The sequence below is a fragment of the Podarcis filfolensis genome (genome assembly GCF_964270895.1).
Source record: "Podarcis filfolensis genome assembly, chromosome: 4".
Lineage (NCBI taxonomy): Eukaryota > Metazoa > Chordata > Lepidosauria > Squamata > Lacertidae > Podarcis > Podarcis filfolensis.
Window position 1 is genome coordinate 64,911,525 of NC_139607.1, and position 18,584 is coordinate 64,930,108.

The following is an 18,584-nucleotide window of genomic DNA, read 5'->3' on the forward strand; positions in this document are numbered from 1 at the left end:
CAATTGTTACATAGAGATGGAAGGTGCCCTCCACTATGAGTAAGTTTCACATATCATAAATAACTGATAGTGACAATGAAAACAGTGACTTTATAACTTCCATTCATACTGCCTGTGCAGTCCTTGAGCAGGGAACTTGCACATCTCAGCACAGCTTAGATGTGCACACAGGAAATCTGAACAGAAGATTCCCAAGCCAATTGCCATTTTGTAAATACAACAAAATGATAAAAATACGGAATGCAACAAAAAAGGTAGAGTAGGAAGCTTGATATAACTGTGGATTGATATTTTTATTATAAAAGTTTCAACATCCTGAGGTTAGATTCATTTTTTTTTGAAAAAACAACTCTATACATTTATAAAAAGTGGGTGGTATACTTGTCTCAGTAACACAAGTTGAACTGGGAAGGCTCAGATATGGTGCACATTGCGGAGAGGGGGGAGAGATTGTTTGCATGAACTGTTCTAGTTTTTAATATTAAAACATGATTTAAAACTTCCCTAGTGTTTAATGTAATTTATTTAAAGGCATGACAACATTACTGATTTGTTTCTTGGAATACAATAACAACATTTAATATAACTTACTTTTCCATATTTTCCATATGGAATATATTGTATGTGTTTTGTGAAAGGCAAAGGGAAGGTTCCTATCAGACAACATCTGAGAACACTAGAAAATATTTCCAGTTACAGATAGGTAGCCGTGTTGGTCTGCCATAGTCAAAACAAAACAAAACAAAATTTCTTCCAGTAGCACCTTAAAGACCAACTAAGTTAGTTCTTGGTATGAGCTTTCGTGTGCATGCACACTTCTTCAGATACACGTGTATCTGAAGAAGTGTGCATGCACACGAAAGCTCATACCAAGAACTAACTTAGTTGGTCTTTAAGGTGCTACTGGAAGAATTTTTTTTTTTTTTTTTTTTTAGAAAATATTTGTTACTCTCATTATGTAGTTCAGCATATGGGTAAGTCTTACCTATTGATGACTGAATAACTTGTATAAACTGATCAAGTGAAATTACTGTAAAAGGAATTCAGTTTTAATACTCTTTTAATATAGTTAGTGCCATTCAGCACCTGCAAATGGGAAGCTCCAATATGTGCCAGTCCAGCATATGAGGTTAGTTCTCATTAAAAGCAAAAAGTCTTGAGGCTGCATTTTAAGATAAGGCAGGATGCTTGTAGTGATCAAAATATAGCATGTGATCTTTAAGACATAAGCTTCATTCTTCAAACTCTTCATTCTGAAGTATAACTGAAATATTTAAGGAATATTTAAGAGCTGCTGAAGAATAAGCATTTTGGATCATTGCCCTAAAAGACACAAACCAGCTATCCTTTCTTTGAAAATTAAACAATGAATGCCTAAATCCATTCACCCTGATCCAGCAAGGTTTTCACACACAGGGCACCCTTTTTGGATCTGAATTCATGTGTACAAAACAATGCTATGGAAGATGGGAGAAACAGTCCTGGGAATAGGTGCAAATGACAGCCCTGTCAAGATAAAACAGAAGCTTGCATTAACTTTGAACAAATCTTTCTTTGTAGTCAGGATGGGGTGGCCATGCAGTTCTCTGGTGGGAGTCAGAGCTGACCAATTCTGCCACACTTTGCATAAATAAGATGCTGATTGAATTTCGACAAAATGAAACCAGTGCTTAAGCTACCTCAGCTAGGTTTCTGTGCTACAGACCTTCCCTGAACACAGGTTTAACCCAGGCTTCCTCAACCTCGGCCCTCCAGATGTTTTGAGACTACAATTCCCATTATTCCTGACCCCTGGTCCTGCTAGCTAGGGATCATGGGAGTTGTAGGCCAAAAACATCTGGAGGGCCGAGGTTGAGGAAGCCTGGGTTTAACCCAACACAGACTTAAACCAAGTGAAATAAATGGGCTGATGAGACACATAATTTTGGCCTTTGTATTTCAACGCTACTATGCAGGTCCGGTGCTCAGCCATGGAAAGATTCCTATGGTGCTCAAGTTACCCAAGTTTGACTGAACAGAAGGTAGGGCTGGATGGAAAATATACCCATCCCCTATTTTTCATAGGCCTTTCATGATGTCTATGTGTGTGCTCAGAGAGAAGGGGACACTATTAAGCCCAACTGGGAAGGACATTGTCCCGTTTACAAAAAATTTGGTAACGTGCTCAGAAGCAAATGGTGAAATGCGAATCCTCAGTTTAGATAATGATATTAATAATAATAATAATAATAATAATAATAATAATATATGCACTTCAGAAATATATTTGGTCTAGGTCAAGATCTCCAAAATAGTACCACAGGGTTTTTAACTGAAAGAAAATATGCAGTCCCTAGTTAAAGGAGAACAAAACATGTGAGAATTTCTTATCAACATTGTTATTTATGCTGTCTTCCCAATCCAATGATTTATTAATATTAAATATTAATATTTAAAAAACTGACTGTAATGTAGAAGCCTTCTCTTACACACCGACACACACTCTAACAGAGTGATTTGGTTAGAGCAAAGAGCCTTGCTACTCATTGATGATACTTTATGCCATCATGCTACAGCCCTCATAAAGGATAAAATGCAGTATCTTATACTCACAAATTATTTTAATTTTTAAAAAAACTGACCTCTATCATATCCTTATTTTCAATGTATTTTTAATGAAGTATGTTTTCCTCCTGTTACTGACTAATTTATATTTATCAGAAAATATTGGCATATCTATTTAATTCTAAATATGTGGAAAATCTTAGTTTGGGTGGAACAGGGGAACAGTTTTTAACACATGTTTAAAGTCCACATATATTTTTGTTTGTGAAAATGTTCAAAATAATTTGCATCATACTTTATACTTACAGAACTGGCTTCCCATCAGAGATCAAACCTATGAAATGCCCCATTACCCTCCCAAAACACAGTTTCTAAAACTTTGAACTTGCATTCTGGATTGAGAAATTTAGAAGGAAAGGGTTACACAGTTAGCCAAGGGAGCAGGAGGAGAAGCAAAAGACAAAACAAAAACTAAAAACTACTCATCAATTGCAACAAAATTAAGGAGAATTTTATCCAAGGTAAGTTACTAAAACAATACTAACTTCATTCCTTTTCATTTTCTTTAAATGCTTATTGTTATAAAAATAGATTTAATAAATGTTTACACTGTGATTTCCCCCATCCTTTCTATTGAAAATATATATCTTGATAGAGTGATAAACCTGGAAATAAATTGCCCATAGATTGTAACTAGATTGATGAATATGCAACATGCATCTTTTCAGCCATACGAATGAAAGGGTACAGAGAATTACATTTGAGAAAGGGCTTGTCCATACAGTTCTATTAAATGTTGAGGGACTGCATATACTCATTTGGTAAACAAATAGTTGCTACTCCCTCACATATCTCTATATATAGAGATATATGTCTTTAGACACATTTACTTGAAAGTAAGGCCCCTCCACCCTGTGCCTCAAGATGTGTCCCCAGATAAACACAAATCCACTTCTGCATTCAGATGGAAGTGCTTCTTGTGATGTTCAAAGACAGAACTTGCATAGCAAAAATGTGCATGCTATTGTTGCAGGCACACCTGTGCAAGTTCCCTTCAAATATCAAGCAACACCAGCTGAATACAGAAATGACTATGCAATTGGTAGGGGCACCAGTTCATAGATATTTGAGATTAAATTGTAAAAAAAGGAGTGCATTTTAAGAGCATTTGTTGTATTCACAGGTATCTACTTAAAACAAACAAACAAAACCCAAATAATTATAGCAATGTTACTAAACAAAGGGATTTGTGCCTTTTGGCACCTCACAAACATCCAAACAGACTTTTCCACCAAGCAGTCATTTCATGGCCATTTTAAAGTCAGCAGTGTGGAGACTGCTCCATCCATCCATGTGTAGCTGCTTGCTTTGTGGGCCATGCTATGACAAACCATGAAGAGAATTGCTGTGACAAGGTGGGCCTGTGTGGCGAGCAGCTGCACACAAGTAGTTCACTGCAGTGAGAAACCCTTTATAGCTGCTTTTAAAATGGCTTCTTGCTTGTGTAAACTAGTCCACAGTCCCAGGATTTCAAAAGATTGCTGGCAAACCCATTCAACTAGCATAAATTTGAGCGCCAAAGATTTGGCAGGCAAGTGAAAAAGCTAAACAGCAAAGGAAAGACTTGTTTCTAAACATGAGGCTGAACTTTTAAAAATTACAACTTGTATGGCTGCTTTTCCCTTAAAAGATAAAGAGCAACCCCCCCCCACAAACATTAAAATAAGCATCCCCTCCCCAAATCATTTTGAAATACATGAAGTGAAGCAAGTTTCATCCCATCCTGCAACCAAAACCTGACACATTGAAGGGGAGGGCCCACATGCATGAAGTCAACTTGAATATGTTGCAATAAATTCAAACTTAATTAGGTTGAAAATATTAGCATCCATTAAGTACATGATCAAAGCAGTGGTACAGTTAAAATAAAAATATCCCATTGACTTCATTCCACACCTTTAAAAAACCTGTGTTTCTTTCTCCTTTTTTTTTTGAGGACTTCTTAAAAAGTAGTCTGTCTTACAGCCAAATCACACTGAAATCCAGTTATACGAAGAGTAAAATAAAAATAACAATTGCATGGTGAGCCAAAAAGAACTGTTTACTGAAACTAGACAAAAGGACCAGCCTTTGAGGCTCATCTTCCTATGGACTTTAGCTTGACATACACAAGATGCCCTTTTCAGCATCTCTATCCTTTAGACTGTAAATTGTAAGCTTTTAATTATTGTGAAACTCTAGTAATCAATTTGTCTTAAATCTCCCTAGTTTAGGTGCTGCCCATATCCATTATTAAAGTGTAAATCAGAAATGCTCAGGTATAGTGTAGCTTCACATAACTGTATAAATGCATTGTGCTGTCCCTACAGGTGGCATATGTGGAATTGTGCATGGCTTTCAGAGCATGCAGATGTGCTCATTTCTGGTACACAGCAGCATATATCCCATGCAGAATTTGTATGATGTAGCCCAGTAGATCTATGAAAGTTTTGTAGAGGTACAGATATCTTAGAGCATTTTCTTTCACGTTTATTGTATGGCTATTAAAGTTTATAACTGCAAGGACTAACTTATCTACGGTATCAGTTAAGATGGCTAAGTTAATGAGCATCACCTGATTAGTTACTTGAATTCATATTCATCAACCTGGTTTACCTCTCAGATAGACATTCCTTGATACTGTTATTTTGTCTGCCTAGTTTGGGTCACATTCTTGCACAGCCTAGTACTTGGGCTTGATATTAATGGGTAATAGACTGATACTATTTGAAAATAGTACTACTTGAATGCTTTTCCACTCATACAGACTGGAAAACTTGACAAAGCAGGGAAAACTGAAAATATCCCAAGACAGAAAAAGTATTGGGAGTAAAATTAACATTTTTCATGTAATTATATTTGGAAAAAATGGCCCTTTACATTTTTTTTAATAATAAAAAAAATGCCTGGCCTATCGAAGAATAAATATGCCACAATAAAACTGCTATAGTTAAGCATTTTCCTATGCAAATATAGCAACTACTTGGGGCTTTGCAGCATAAGTGTACATTTATAATTACAAAGCCTGCATAACTGCACTATGCAGGATAGCTGACAACTATCATGTATTGCATGTTGCTTAATACAACCTTTCTGGGATAGTTCAGTCGAGGCATATACAGACAATTTAAAAACGAGTAACAGAAAAAGTAGCTAATAATTAATCTTACCAGTTACTCTAGACTAGGGTAAAACAGACTCCGCTAAGTTGGTGCCCGCCAGTAGTTTTGGACTACAAGTCACATCAGCCACTGGAGCTAATGGGAGCTGTTATGATTTATATTGTAGTGGCCATTGTCTACAAACAATAAAAATCAGACTGACTGATGAGAGTTGTACACAAAAACCTGGAGGACCTCAGGTTAGCAAAGCGTGGGGTAAAGGTACCTAGTTTTCAAGCAAATTAAATTTAATTAATTAAACACATCACTTCACAAGCATGTGATGGCCTATCATCCTCGCAAATCGTCCAATTCAACCTGGTCACACACACACAAAGTATTCACTGTAAGTTGTCATTGTTCATCCTGACCAAGAATTCTTACAACTTCCATACCAGCCTACCAGCAATTGAACTATTACAAAGTAAATAATACAACACAAACCATACATCTGGGATTTCCCATTATCATAAAATAAATATTTATGTCAAACTCTTTTTTCTCGATTGCACATTGTATATTGGAAGCTAATGGTCACAAAACATGAAAAGAAATGTCAATTACTTTTTTTTAGAAAAAAAAAACTATCATCAAACTCTAACACATCAAGAAGGTAGCCACTCCAAGCCTAGAAGGCTTTAACTTTCACAGAAGTCAATGAAAATTTTCCAAATACTTTACTGTTATACAAAGTTATACATCCATGCTGAGCTATTCACCGTTGAGCAGCAACAGTCTTGCAGTGGGCCAGGATGTTATTGGCAGTTTATTGAGGGAGGAACTATGCAATGTGATTAAAAATTTCAAGTTGGAAGTATTAACATAAACATTATGTGTTTATAGTATGAATAGGAAGTTTCAGTTCTTGAAGCTGGGAAGAGCAGAAAGAAGGATTGAGAGTATCTTCCATTTTAGAAATGCTGAGGCACAAAACACAGTTGCTTCTAGAACTTTCATACATGAAATCCTTTCTCCTGTATGTGCATCATGTGTAATCGCAAAGTCTGTAAACTGCTCACTATTCGTCTCTGGTGTCCAATAAGTACAACACCAATTCTTCTAATTTCACTGTAAGAAAAAAGTATGTTTAGGAATCACTAAACAGCGCAGCTGCAGTACAGAAAACAGAATTCAAATGGTTTCATATGCTTATTAGCCTTAGACTTTCTATGTTACAATATGTTGTGTGATGCCTGAAATGACCAACAACAGACGTGTATCTCCAACTGAAACGAAAAAGAGCCAGGAATCCCACTGAACTAAGACCTGGCAAGTGATTTATTTGTGAACAAAGTCTGCAATTTCATGCCTTGTAAATTAAAATTGGACAGGAGTGTTGTTATGTACTGAGTTGAATAGGATCCAAAAGGCAGCAGTCTGATTGGTCCTAGAACAATAGGATTCAGAATGCAGCAGTCTGATTGGTCCACAGGAGCCACCCAATCCAGCTCCAGGTGGAAGTGAATCCGCAACCTGATTGGCCTACAGGTGAATCCCAGAATTAGCCAATCACGTGGAGCCCATTGTGTAAATAATGTATATAAAGCAGACATTCTGGGGGAACTTCCATTCCTCCTCACCACTATGAGCTGAATGAAGAGCATGAAATCCACTCTCGACTCCGAGTATATTTCAAGTGTGTAAAGAGATGTTTAGAATGAACATGTAATGAAGCCCTTGGCTTTTTATTTGTAGTGGGCAAAACTGCCCCAAATGGCTTCTGTAGTTGCACTTTCCACTACTTTTGCTCTACTGGATGAGAAATAATAGCGCTGAGTTATACTTCCTGCTTCTGTCCACAAGGGCCTGAAGCCTTCTTTGAATAAGTGGGTTTTTTGTCTGTCTGTCTGTTTGAAGTTTCTTTTTTTGAAGGAGCAGGAGGGAATCAAACCCATTTCCACCCCCAGTAAGGCACTTCTTTACAGCAGTATAAATAGTTTACTTACTCAATGCTCATTCTTGAAACAAGATCCATAGTTGTATACCCTGCTGCCATGAAGTTATTTTTGTATTGGCCCATTTTTATTGAGTCCAGCCAATCACTGACTGATACAAAGAAAGGGTATTCGGGAACTTCACCAGGTGAATCTGGCATTCTACAGGAGCACAAACACAGGGGCAAGAATGAAATACTGTACTTCATTTAATTCATGATAAGGATTGCTGACAGCTTATGTGTAAATTACTCTAAAAAATGAATTAGATCAGCCAAGCAGTAAAGTTCAGATACTAATCTAAGAGCACAGTCCAATTCACAATTATCAACCATAATTTTAGAAACAAAAGTTGCTTTTTAGTTTCAGCTTCTTTCTTTTTCAAACAATACAAAAGTAGAACAATATAAAATCTCTATCCATGTAATTAATTCAGAACTATGGTCCACCCCCACAATTTGGAACCCTGAACACAACTATGTGCATATAATTCCAATATGACCCAACCTGCTCTCCCAGACAAATATTCAGATTGGCCTTTTGAACTTCCCAGATGTTCCAATCCATTTTTTCAGCTCTATATTTTTAGATAAAAAATATTTTTAATGCAGATTTAAATAATAGGTTTATGGGTGAAAACATTTCAAAGTGAAATGGACTGGAACTAAATAAATAAATACTTGTGGATATTATTTGCTCAGTATTTGCTAAAGTATTCGATTATTTGTATTGTGTGATCATTATATATATATATATATATATATATATATATATATATATATGGATATTCTTTGGGACTGAACAAATACAGATCAAAATGTGATATTTGCTGCATACATGTCTGCCAAATTATCTGCGTTAACCTAATGATATTCCTTGTGGCAATTTCCTCAATCACAGCAGCACTTTTTCCAGCTGTCGTGATTACAGAAATCACTTTCAAGTAGATGCAGCTGTATTCATGGAGATACTTCATTCCACATCACTGCTTCCAATGTGAATGTATCCCTGGAAAGAATTTAAACCCATCAGGTGAAAAAGAGGTTTAACACCTGAACTGGCCTTTATGCATGTGATCTAGGGCAAGATGAAGAAAGAAAAGTTAGAACATCACACATGAATGGGGAAATTGATCACTTTTATACTGAAAACTTTATTTTGACAAATTCTGTGAATAGCATGGTGCTGTCTAGGGACTGTAATACACACAGGAAGAGCACACTGATCTGCATCTTACACAAGTACATCCTCCACTAGGGTATGAAGAGAGCTGGGGTTGCGTATCAATTTGTCTAGGAAGCTGACAATGTCGGTGAACTTTGGCCGGTGGTTTCTCTCCTTTTGCCAGCAATGAAGCATTAGTTGGTGGAGAGAAGCTGGGCAGCCCATGGGAGCTGGAAGCCTGTAGCCTTCTTCTATGGATAGGATGACCTAAATAGAAGAAGAGGGATAGGGGACACAAGGCAAGTTCATATTACTTGACATTTCCATATGCAAGCTATGCCAATGAAACAGAGCCAGTAGCCAGTGTCCCACACTCTGGTGTGAATAGACATGGAAGCTACCCATATTCTGGTGTGAATAGACATGGAAGCTAAATGGTCTGCAAAAGGTCCTAATGTCACAGTTTTTCCTATGCGTAAGCTGAAGTAATTAATAAGCTATTTTAGATGTGATGACAGAAGCCCTCCTATAAGATGTTCTGAATGCTAATCATAATAATCATCTACTATCATTTTTTGAAAATTGGGTTCTGCACATTTGGACATCTCTAAAAATTGATGCTTCCTGATATGATGGAGCCTGTTTCATCAGTGTCTGGATATCATTGGATGGCATTTAGAATTAAGATGGCCGACCAAAACATTCCAAACTGCATGCCTCTTAAGATACTGCAACTGTCACGCCGTTGGAGGAATGTTCTTCTGAGGAAGATCTGGCATTTCCACAAGAAAATGTTACAGAAGAATTCTAGTATTATGAGAGGAGAAAAAAACACCCCTCTATCCATATCCCACACACTTTTGTAAACCTATACCATAGTAAAGTCCAGAGAAGCAGAATTTATAGTCAGAATTTGCAAGAACCTATATAAAAGGAGGTGGTCAGACCCCCTCAAGTGAATAGGTTTGTAACAGGAGAACTCACTCACACCTCCTCTATATTACACATCCACTGAATTTTACAGTGTCCCAAACCTAATCTCTCAGTTCAGTCTGTTCAGCAGCTTGCTAATTTCCACAGGAAGTTCAAAAGCCTAGCTAATGTTTATTAATTAACCAATAAGATATGAAAGATTGTGCAACACCCACAATTAATGGACACCTCTAGTATCTGCCACACAGCCTAAGTATGCATTAATCAAGACTACCACAGCTTTGAGTGAATACAATAATAATATAGTTATCTACTTGAGCAAGTAACATTTCTTATACCAGAGTAATAAAGTGAATATTAAAAAAATCAATCACTGTATTAATATGTAAAATTTATGCTCTATATTTTCAAGCCTCTGTGAATTAAATATAATCTAAAATCCAAGTTCAGACACCTAGGCTAGAATTACTTTGCTTTAAGATACTGAGAGTCAACATTCATGCTCAATTTATGTGCCTATGAATTCCAAGGATTTAAGATAACATCACACTCATTTTAGTTGCTTAATTATGGTGTTATATGCAGACTTCGTGGGTGGAATGTTTCATTGCATAGCTTTTGTCCTACACTGAAGACACTCCTCTTTACCCTAGCTTTTGCCACCAGGATACACATATATTTTAGGATCTACTCTTTCTGACTGGAAATTGTTTTAACTGATTTCAGTATGTTGTGTTTTTCTATTGTTACATCCTGCCCTGGGACAGCTGTTGAGGGCCAGGTTAGAAATCAAAAAATAAAAATAAAAAATGCTACTACAACTACTATATTGGTGTGGGGAATCTCTTTCAATGAGTGCCTCATTCCCTTGTAGGCAAGCTTCCACAGGCATCATGAAGTGGTGGGCATGGCCTGGGGTAAAAGTGAGTGTGGCAGAGGGGACTCTTACCTTTGCTTAGTATACTACATTCCAGCTATTCAACAGTCAGAGGTTTCTACAACCCCAATCCCAACCCTCTTCATCTGGGCTAGGATGTGGAAGAGCACGTTCCAGCCAGGCAAAAGCATCTGAGAAGAGCATAAATCTGGTCTAATGAGGGGTGTAATAGTCTGGGGAGAATTTTGAGGGCTGGATATAGAGGGCTAAATTTGGCCCTGTTATGTCTCAGCCCTGCTTTATATCTACTATCTATGCAGAATGACTGAAGTGGCCACCCTTGGGTTAGCCAGCGGGAGACCCGCTCTGTTGTCCCAGTCTGAACACCCCACTACCAACTCCAAGATTAGGTACCTCCAGCAGGTGCCTGCCATGCAAAGTAAAATAACTGACTTTTTTGTGGGGTCTGCCCTGCCTCCAAAGGACCCACTTCTCTCCCCGAAATGACAGCGAATTGAACACAACAGGAACTCCCCCCTATCAGTCCTCAGCTGGAACATTGCGGGCTGGAGGGGAAAAAAACATGAGCCAGAATTCTTGGAGTATATCAATCGGTTTCATATCATTTTGTTCCAAGAATCGTGGGAAGTAGAAAAAATTGTGCTAAATGGCTTTGAGCTTCTAGAACTCCCTGCCTGCCCCTCCCTGAAAGGAGGCCGCCCTAAAGGGGGCCTAATAATAGGCATCTCCCTCAACCTACATTCCAAATTTACTCTAGTACAGGCCTTGCCTCCCTACGCCCTTACCGGGCTGATTGCGGGGGAAAAGATCTCGCTCCTAGTTACAAATGTTTACTTGCCACCTGGGGGTTCTTCCCTTGAACTGGGCTCTAAATGGGGCTCGCTAGAAGAGCATTTGCTTTCATGCTATGTTAAGTTTCCTAACACCCCGGCCATAATTGGTGGCGATTTTAATGCCCGTACGGCAGCAAATTGGGACTCGTTGACCAAAGCCAAATGGTGGGTTACCCCAAACCTTGATAATTATGACCTGGAACACATCATGAAGAGAACTTCTAAGGACCACAGAGCAAACGAGGCTGGAGTACTCCTCTATCAAATGGCCATCCGTTTGAATTTGGTCCCCTTAAATGGCACATGCCTCCCCGATATTCCAGGGGATTACACTCACCTGAGCGTTAAATCAAACAGCGTCCTCGATTACCTGTTGGTCTCTAGGGATCTATTTAAGTGTATTTCCACTTTTAAGATCGAGAATGTACAATTTAGTGATCACCTTCCCCTTGTTGCTAAGCTTTCCCTGAACTGGCAGCCGGAGGCTCATAGACATGCGACTCAGATGGTAACCAACGATTCTTTCCAAGTAAGAGGAATCAAATGGTCGGAGACACAGGCTCAAAGGTACCTGGAATTCTTTCAAAAAGAAATCCTCGGGCCCTATCCCAACATAGGCTCTGCCTCAGACGAGCATAGCATAGTATTGAAGCGCTTCTACCATCATATGACTGATCTTACGTCCTTCTTCAGGTTACCACCCAAAAATTTAAATCGAAACGAGTATACTCACGGTGCTCCCTGGTATAATTCTCAGTGCAAACAAGCAAGACAGCGCCTCCGTGCTATATATAATGCATACAAGACCTCTGATGCATCTACTCTGCCAGCTAGCTATGCACAAGCCAAGCAAGTTTACAAACGCACGCAGATAATTGCCAAGCGTGAGTGGCAACATAATCGTTGGCAGGCTCTGATTACTGCTTCAAAACCACACAGATCCAGGGAATTCTGGTCTTTGATTAACAGAAGGGGGAGGAATTCCCCAAGGGCAGTCATCTCTGCACCGACATGGGAACGGTTCCTGAAGAAATGCTTCTCACAGGCAGATGCTCCCTCCGACCATCTGATGCACCTGTTTACCCACCTACCTATTTGGCCTCCCACCGATCCTGATGAAATAGCCAAGTTAATAGCTCAGCTGAAACCGGGCAAAGCCCCTGGGCCCGACCTGATCCCTGCTGAAGCCATCAAACTACACCCACAATGGTGGGCCGGCATCTTGGCCAAAACCTTCGATGCAATCAACGCTTCCGGTCTCATCCCCAAAACATGGAAGGAGGCCATTATTGTACCAATTCATAAAAAAGGTTCTCCAACGGAGCCGGAAAACTACCGTAACATCAGCCTCCTTTCGATTATAGGGAAAATTTATGCCAGCTTTTTGATGACTAAATTACTGCGATGGGTAGATGAGACTAACCAGATTGGCCATGAACAAGCAGGGTTCAGAACTAAACGCTCTACAACCGATCATGCGATAGTTCTTTATCATCTGGCACGGAAGTACTCCTCCCCCCCCCGGGGCTACCTCTGTGCTGCCTTCTTAGATCTAAAGGCAGCCTTTGACAGCGTTCCTAGAAATATTCTTTGGGAGAAACTTGCGAAACAGGGCATTGATAGAAGACTCTTATGGCTCATAAACCAGCTCCACGAAGGTACCCTTGCCAGAGTGAGATTCACTCCAGCGGGCGACCTTACAAACTCGATACCAATAAACAAGGGAGTGCGCCAAGGATGTATATTGGCTCCCTGCCTATTCAACCTATTCATCAGCGACATGCGAGCACCCCTAGTCAACTCATCTCCAAGTACACACGCGCCTAGACTAGCGGATTACCGCTGCCCACTCCTTTTATATGCGGACGACGCGGTAATTCTATCCTATACACGTGTTGGACTAACCAGAGCTCTGAAGATCTTTGCCACGTATTGTCAACTCAATCAATTAACCATCAACCATGCCAAGTCCAAGATCCTGATCTTCTCCAGAAGCCGGAGATTATACAAATGGAAGCTTGGTGGGGCAAAAATAGAGCAAGTCCTAAAATTTCAATACCTAGGAGTTATTTTTCAATACAATTTGGGGTGGAAAGCTCACATTCAACACCTACTTAACAAGGCCAAAACCTTGTCATATGCGCTCCTCCGATTCTTCTTTTCGGACGGAGCTTTGCATGTTCCCTCGGCCCTAAAGGTGTTCAAGGCAAAAGTGGTTGCCGTGCTTGCTTATGCTGCCCCGCTCTGGGCCGTGATGACAGATCTTGCTCCCCTTGAGACTCTGCAAAGCCAATTCCTACGTCGGCTCGTAATGCTCCCCCTGTGCGTAAGCAACGCAGCCATGCGACTAGAATTGAAGGTCGCATCCCTAGAAACTTGCCTGTGGAAGCAAGTCTTCAATTACTGGTTATCATTGTGGCATAGATTACCAAACCATTACCTTGCCCAATGCTTATGGCGAGATGAATTCTCTAGCCTTTGGACTAGTAGAATTCATGCCAAACTCCTGAGTTATGGAATCTCTCCCTCAGATTCCCTAAAACTAGACCAAATCACTGCTCAGAGACTGATCCGCCAAAGACTGGATGACATCGATTTACAGCGAAATTATACGCTGGGGGGAGGTGTTTGTTCGCCCCAGAACATTGGTATCACTTTAACTTACTGCGTTCCATCATACCTCTCCTCCCTTTCGACTGTTGCACATAGACTGGCCTTCACCAAAGCGAGGTTTAACGTTTTTCCCTCCAATGTCCTGAGACATAGGTTCTCAAAGGGTCAAGCCCCCGCCGTGTGCGAATGTGATAAGGTGACGCCGGAGTCGCTCCAGCACATTATGTTCACTTGCCCCTTGTTTAATGTGCTACGGGCAAATTTGTTGGGATCAATCATACAGAAACTAGAGGGTACCCCACCAAAATTCCACCTTGCCCAAATCTTGCAGGACAAGGATACCCACACGACCCTGAAGGTGGCTAGGTTCCTAGTTGCTGTCCTTTCCCAAAAGCGACGCCAAGGAGCTCTACAAGCTAATTAAGGCGTAGTATGCCTTTCCATTTTATAGTATTTTATTGTTATAGTAGTGTTTTAGCGATTGCTTTTTTTTCTCCTTACGGCACAAGCTGTTATTTATGTGTTGTTTTTACCTGTATGGGCCTATGGCCGTAATAAATGATATTCTTTCTTTCTTTCTTTCTATGCAGAATGAATAAAGGTGCTTTATAGATTTCTTTTAACATGAGGAAAAGTGGGTATGAGTCTGTACAAAGGAAATTGTGGGCCAAAAAGGAGACAGAACCAGTAGAGACAATGTAACCAAGTTAAGTTATAGAATTATGCCATATGTTTTCTTCTGGATTCCTTTTCATTTCATAGAATCATAGGATTGTAGAGTTGGAAGGGACCCTGAAGGTCCAATACCCTGCTATGCAGGAATCTCATCTAAAACACCCATGATAGGTGGCTGTCCAACCTCTGCTTAAAAACCTCTGTTGAAGGGGAGTGCACCATCTTCTGAGGGAGTCCATTCCACTGTTGAACAGCTCTTATTATTAGAAATTTCTTCCCGATGTTTAGTCGGAATCTCCTTTCTTGTAACTTCTTGTTACTGTGGAGCAGGAGAAAACAAGCTTGCTCCATCTTCCATTCGACAGCCCTTTAGATATTTGAAGATGGCTATATCTCCTCTCAGTGGCGCCCTCCCTGTGGAACGCCCTCCCATCAGATGTCAAAGAAATAAATAACTATCTGACGTTTAGAAGACATCTGAAGGCAGCCCTGTTTAGGGGAATTTTTAATGACTGATGTTTTAATGCATTTTTAATCTTTTGTTGGAAGCCGCTCAGAGCGGCTGGAGAAACCCAGTCAGATGGGCGGGGTATAAATAAAGTTGTTGTTGTTGTTGTTGTTGTTGTTGTTGTTATCATCATCAGTGTCCTCTTTTCCAGGCAAAACATACCCAACTCCCTCAAACATTCCTCATAAGGCTTGGTTTCCAGACCCTTGATTATTTCCTCACAGAGATGAGCTAATTTTCCATTCTGCTAGGAGCGACAGTTCTGCAAATGCCTGCACAACCATGTAAAATGGCCACAATCCAACATAGGGTTGTGCGTGCTCAATAATAAATCAATAATAGCCCCACCGACAGTAATAGGGTTATTCCTAGTTAGACATACCAAAGGCTTTACTTAGAATGTATTCAATCTAATCAGGACCAGCCCAAGATATTTTGGCATCTTAGGTGAAACACAAAATGCCCCCTCCACCAGCTGAGATGGGGTAGGGAGTGAAAATCAGCATCAGAATGAAAGGGGAAAGTGAAGCTCAGCCTGGAAATCAAAGGGGAGAGTGAAGATCAGCCTTGGAATGGAAGGGGAAAGTAAAGATCAGCATCAGAATGAGAAAAGGTGGTGGTGATGGAGGAAGGGGAAGCAGAAGCAGCATCTGCCACTCCTCCCAGGGGGTCCACATCCGTCGCTAGAGGCAGCTGTCTCACCCTGCTACATGAGTCAGCTGGCCCTGAATCCAATATCAATGCAGTAAGCATTGCCACTTTCAAGAACATTTATATAAACTAATTTTGCCTGAAAATACTTACATCCTGGTTAGACATCTCCCAATATGGCCTCTCTCCATATGACATTACTTCCCACATGACAATCCCATAACTCCACGTGTCACTTGCAGAAGAGAACTTCCTGTAGGCTATTGCTTCAGGGGCTGTCCATCTTATGGGAATTTTTCCACCCTGGAAAACACATTGAAAAATTATCAAGATATAGTTCTGAGAACAGGCATTCTGTTCTTTAATGAATAATCTAATATATATTTGGCCGTTGACAGAAATACCAGCTTTCCCCTGAAATCTCATTTACTAATCTGAGACTGCTTGAATAGTATCACAATTAGAGCATTTTATGTTCTTTAACATTCATATAATTAATCAGACCACATCTTGTGGCATCTTTAATAACTTCTAAGCTATATCTGAAAACTCATCAAATATAATGAGAATAACTGAAGAAACAAAGCACACAAAGCCAAGTGAACAGGGTGGAAATTATTATTTCCTTTAACATTTATCATTATTAAGGTTTCATTTTTAATATATTCCAAAATCCCTTGGTAGGTTATAAACAAGCTGTGGTTCTGCACACATAAGCAGAAATCTCATTGAAATTGATGTGTGCAGTATAGGTTTATCCTGAAACGACTGGCATATTTTGCATCTTAAAATCATAGGGGTGTGTGTGTATGTGTGTGTGTAAATATGCAAAACATGTATACACATACATATGTGTGTGTGCGTGTACTACAAGATGGAAATTAGGTTACTTTAGAAAAAGAAGGAGTTATATTAATCTGCTGCATCAAAAACAGGGGGTCTTGTAGCATCTTCAGCTGCAATCTCAACACTACTTATTTGGAATTAAGAACCACATTAAAGTAAGGTTATCAGACGTCCCCGCTTCCCAGGGACAGTCCCCAGATTTACAAATCAGTCCCCTGACAAAATCCTATCATTCCGACTCATTTCAGTGAAGTGTCCCTGGATTCATTGAAAAAAATCTGGTAACCTTACATTAAATTCCATGGGACATACTTCTGATCAGACATGGTTAGCACTTGCAGATTTATTGTGGAGTAAGACTGCTTGGAGGAGAGTACACACACCTGACAAAGTAATCTCTAGTACATTACAGTTTATGCCACCAACATGGCACATTCCATGCCCAAGAGAGAGACATTAGAAGACTTTTGGAAACCCAAGGTTTTCAGAAGTACAAAAAATATTTTTTTTAAAGCCTAAAGGGGAGGTATCTGGTTGGCAACTGCGAGGCCATGATGCTGATGGGACATTGGACTAATTCAGCAGAGCTCTCCCTAGTATTCTAATCCTTTGCCCCACTCTCTTATTGTTTTTCACTGACTAGTTACAACTTTCCTGTTCCAGTGAGCATTTATCTTGCTAGGCAGATGATTTTTCTGCAGCAGACCCTCATTTTTAGAATGCTTTGATCTGCTGCTGTTTTTATGGCTTTTATGGAATTGTTTTATGTTTAATTCTTGTCAGCCATCCTGAGTGATGCAAGTGCATTGGAAGGATGGTGAAAACGTTTTCTACAACTACATCAATGTCTGCTTCATGTGTTTTTCTGATCCTGTTTAAGGGTGTGCTTAATTTCCAATTCAGAATTGCCGTAGCACTTCCAATCAAGGCAAGCAACCTACTTGATCATTCTGAAGAATGTCTGCCTAGATTATTCTCAATAAAGTACATACCAATGTTCCTGTATATTAGGAAAACAAACAGAAAAAGGAATGGCAAAACAGAATTAACAAAATTCATAAAGGTGCATCTATTCAAGCTCAGCATCATGACATAAGACAATCTTATGTTACTGCTAATAGCAAAAGGAAATTATATTGTTAATATTCATACAGACAATGAATTACTTGTGTAAGTCATTATATGCACAGGAATGGGAAACTTCATTACTTAATTACTTTTGTAAAGTATATTTTAATGTAAAAAATCTTTTACACTTTTTGTATAGAAAAGTGAAAGGCTGAAACTAAATAAGATCTGTTCATGAATAATAGAAGGGCGCATTTGCTTCTGCACAGCTAAAATAATATTTCTAGCACTCGATCAAAGTAATAAAAAACTCTAGCCCTGCTGGGCATCTTCTTTCTGATAATACTCATATTAAAAATATTTATTAAACTCTATTGTATATAATGTGCTCCATCACCAAATTAAAATAAATATCCATTGTTATCAACATGTAATTTCTACAGTCGATCGATCAAAACTGTCACTATCCTCATATGGTAAAACTTCATATGAGCAAGCATTTCCCCTCTTGCCTTCTGAAGCCATGCTGCATTTTACCTCATTTCTTAAATTTATAATGAACTTGGGGAAATGCTAATGTTGCTTTCCTGTTATAACACAGCAGTAATGGTACTATTCAAATGCTTATGATGTAGTCTGTTTTCATCTGCTGCCTCCTGAATTATTCTTGATTGCAGCTCAGAGACAAGATGCCACTATGTGCTGCCACAAACTCCT

General features: G+C 39.3%; 1 protein-coding gene across 4 annotated transcripts in view; it reads right to left on the minus strand.

The window, feature by feature from the left end:
* Positions 1–6,196: 6,196 nt before the first annotated feature.
* EPHA6 (EPH receptor A6) overlaps positions 6,197–18,584 on the minus strand; it is a 344,313-nt gene continuing 331,925 nt past the window's right edge. For all 4 annotated transcript variants that reach the window (XM_083611506.1, XM_083611507.1, XM_083611508.1 and 1 more), the window contains 4 exons: positions 16,107–16,256; positions 8,916–9,109; positions 7,691–7,840; positions 6,197–6,812 (listed from right to left, as the gene is read on the minus strand). In XM_083611506.1, the coding sequence (XP_083467632.1) occupies positions 6,698–6,812; positions 7,691–7,840; positions 8,916–9,109; positions 16,107–16,256 (609 nt within the window). In that variant the 3' untranslated portion in view covers positions 6,197–6,697. The remainder of the gene's footprint in view (positions 6,813–7,690; positions 7,841–8,915; positions 9,110–16,106; positions 16,257–18,584) is intronic.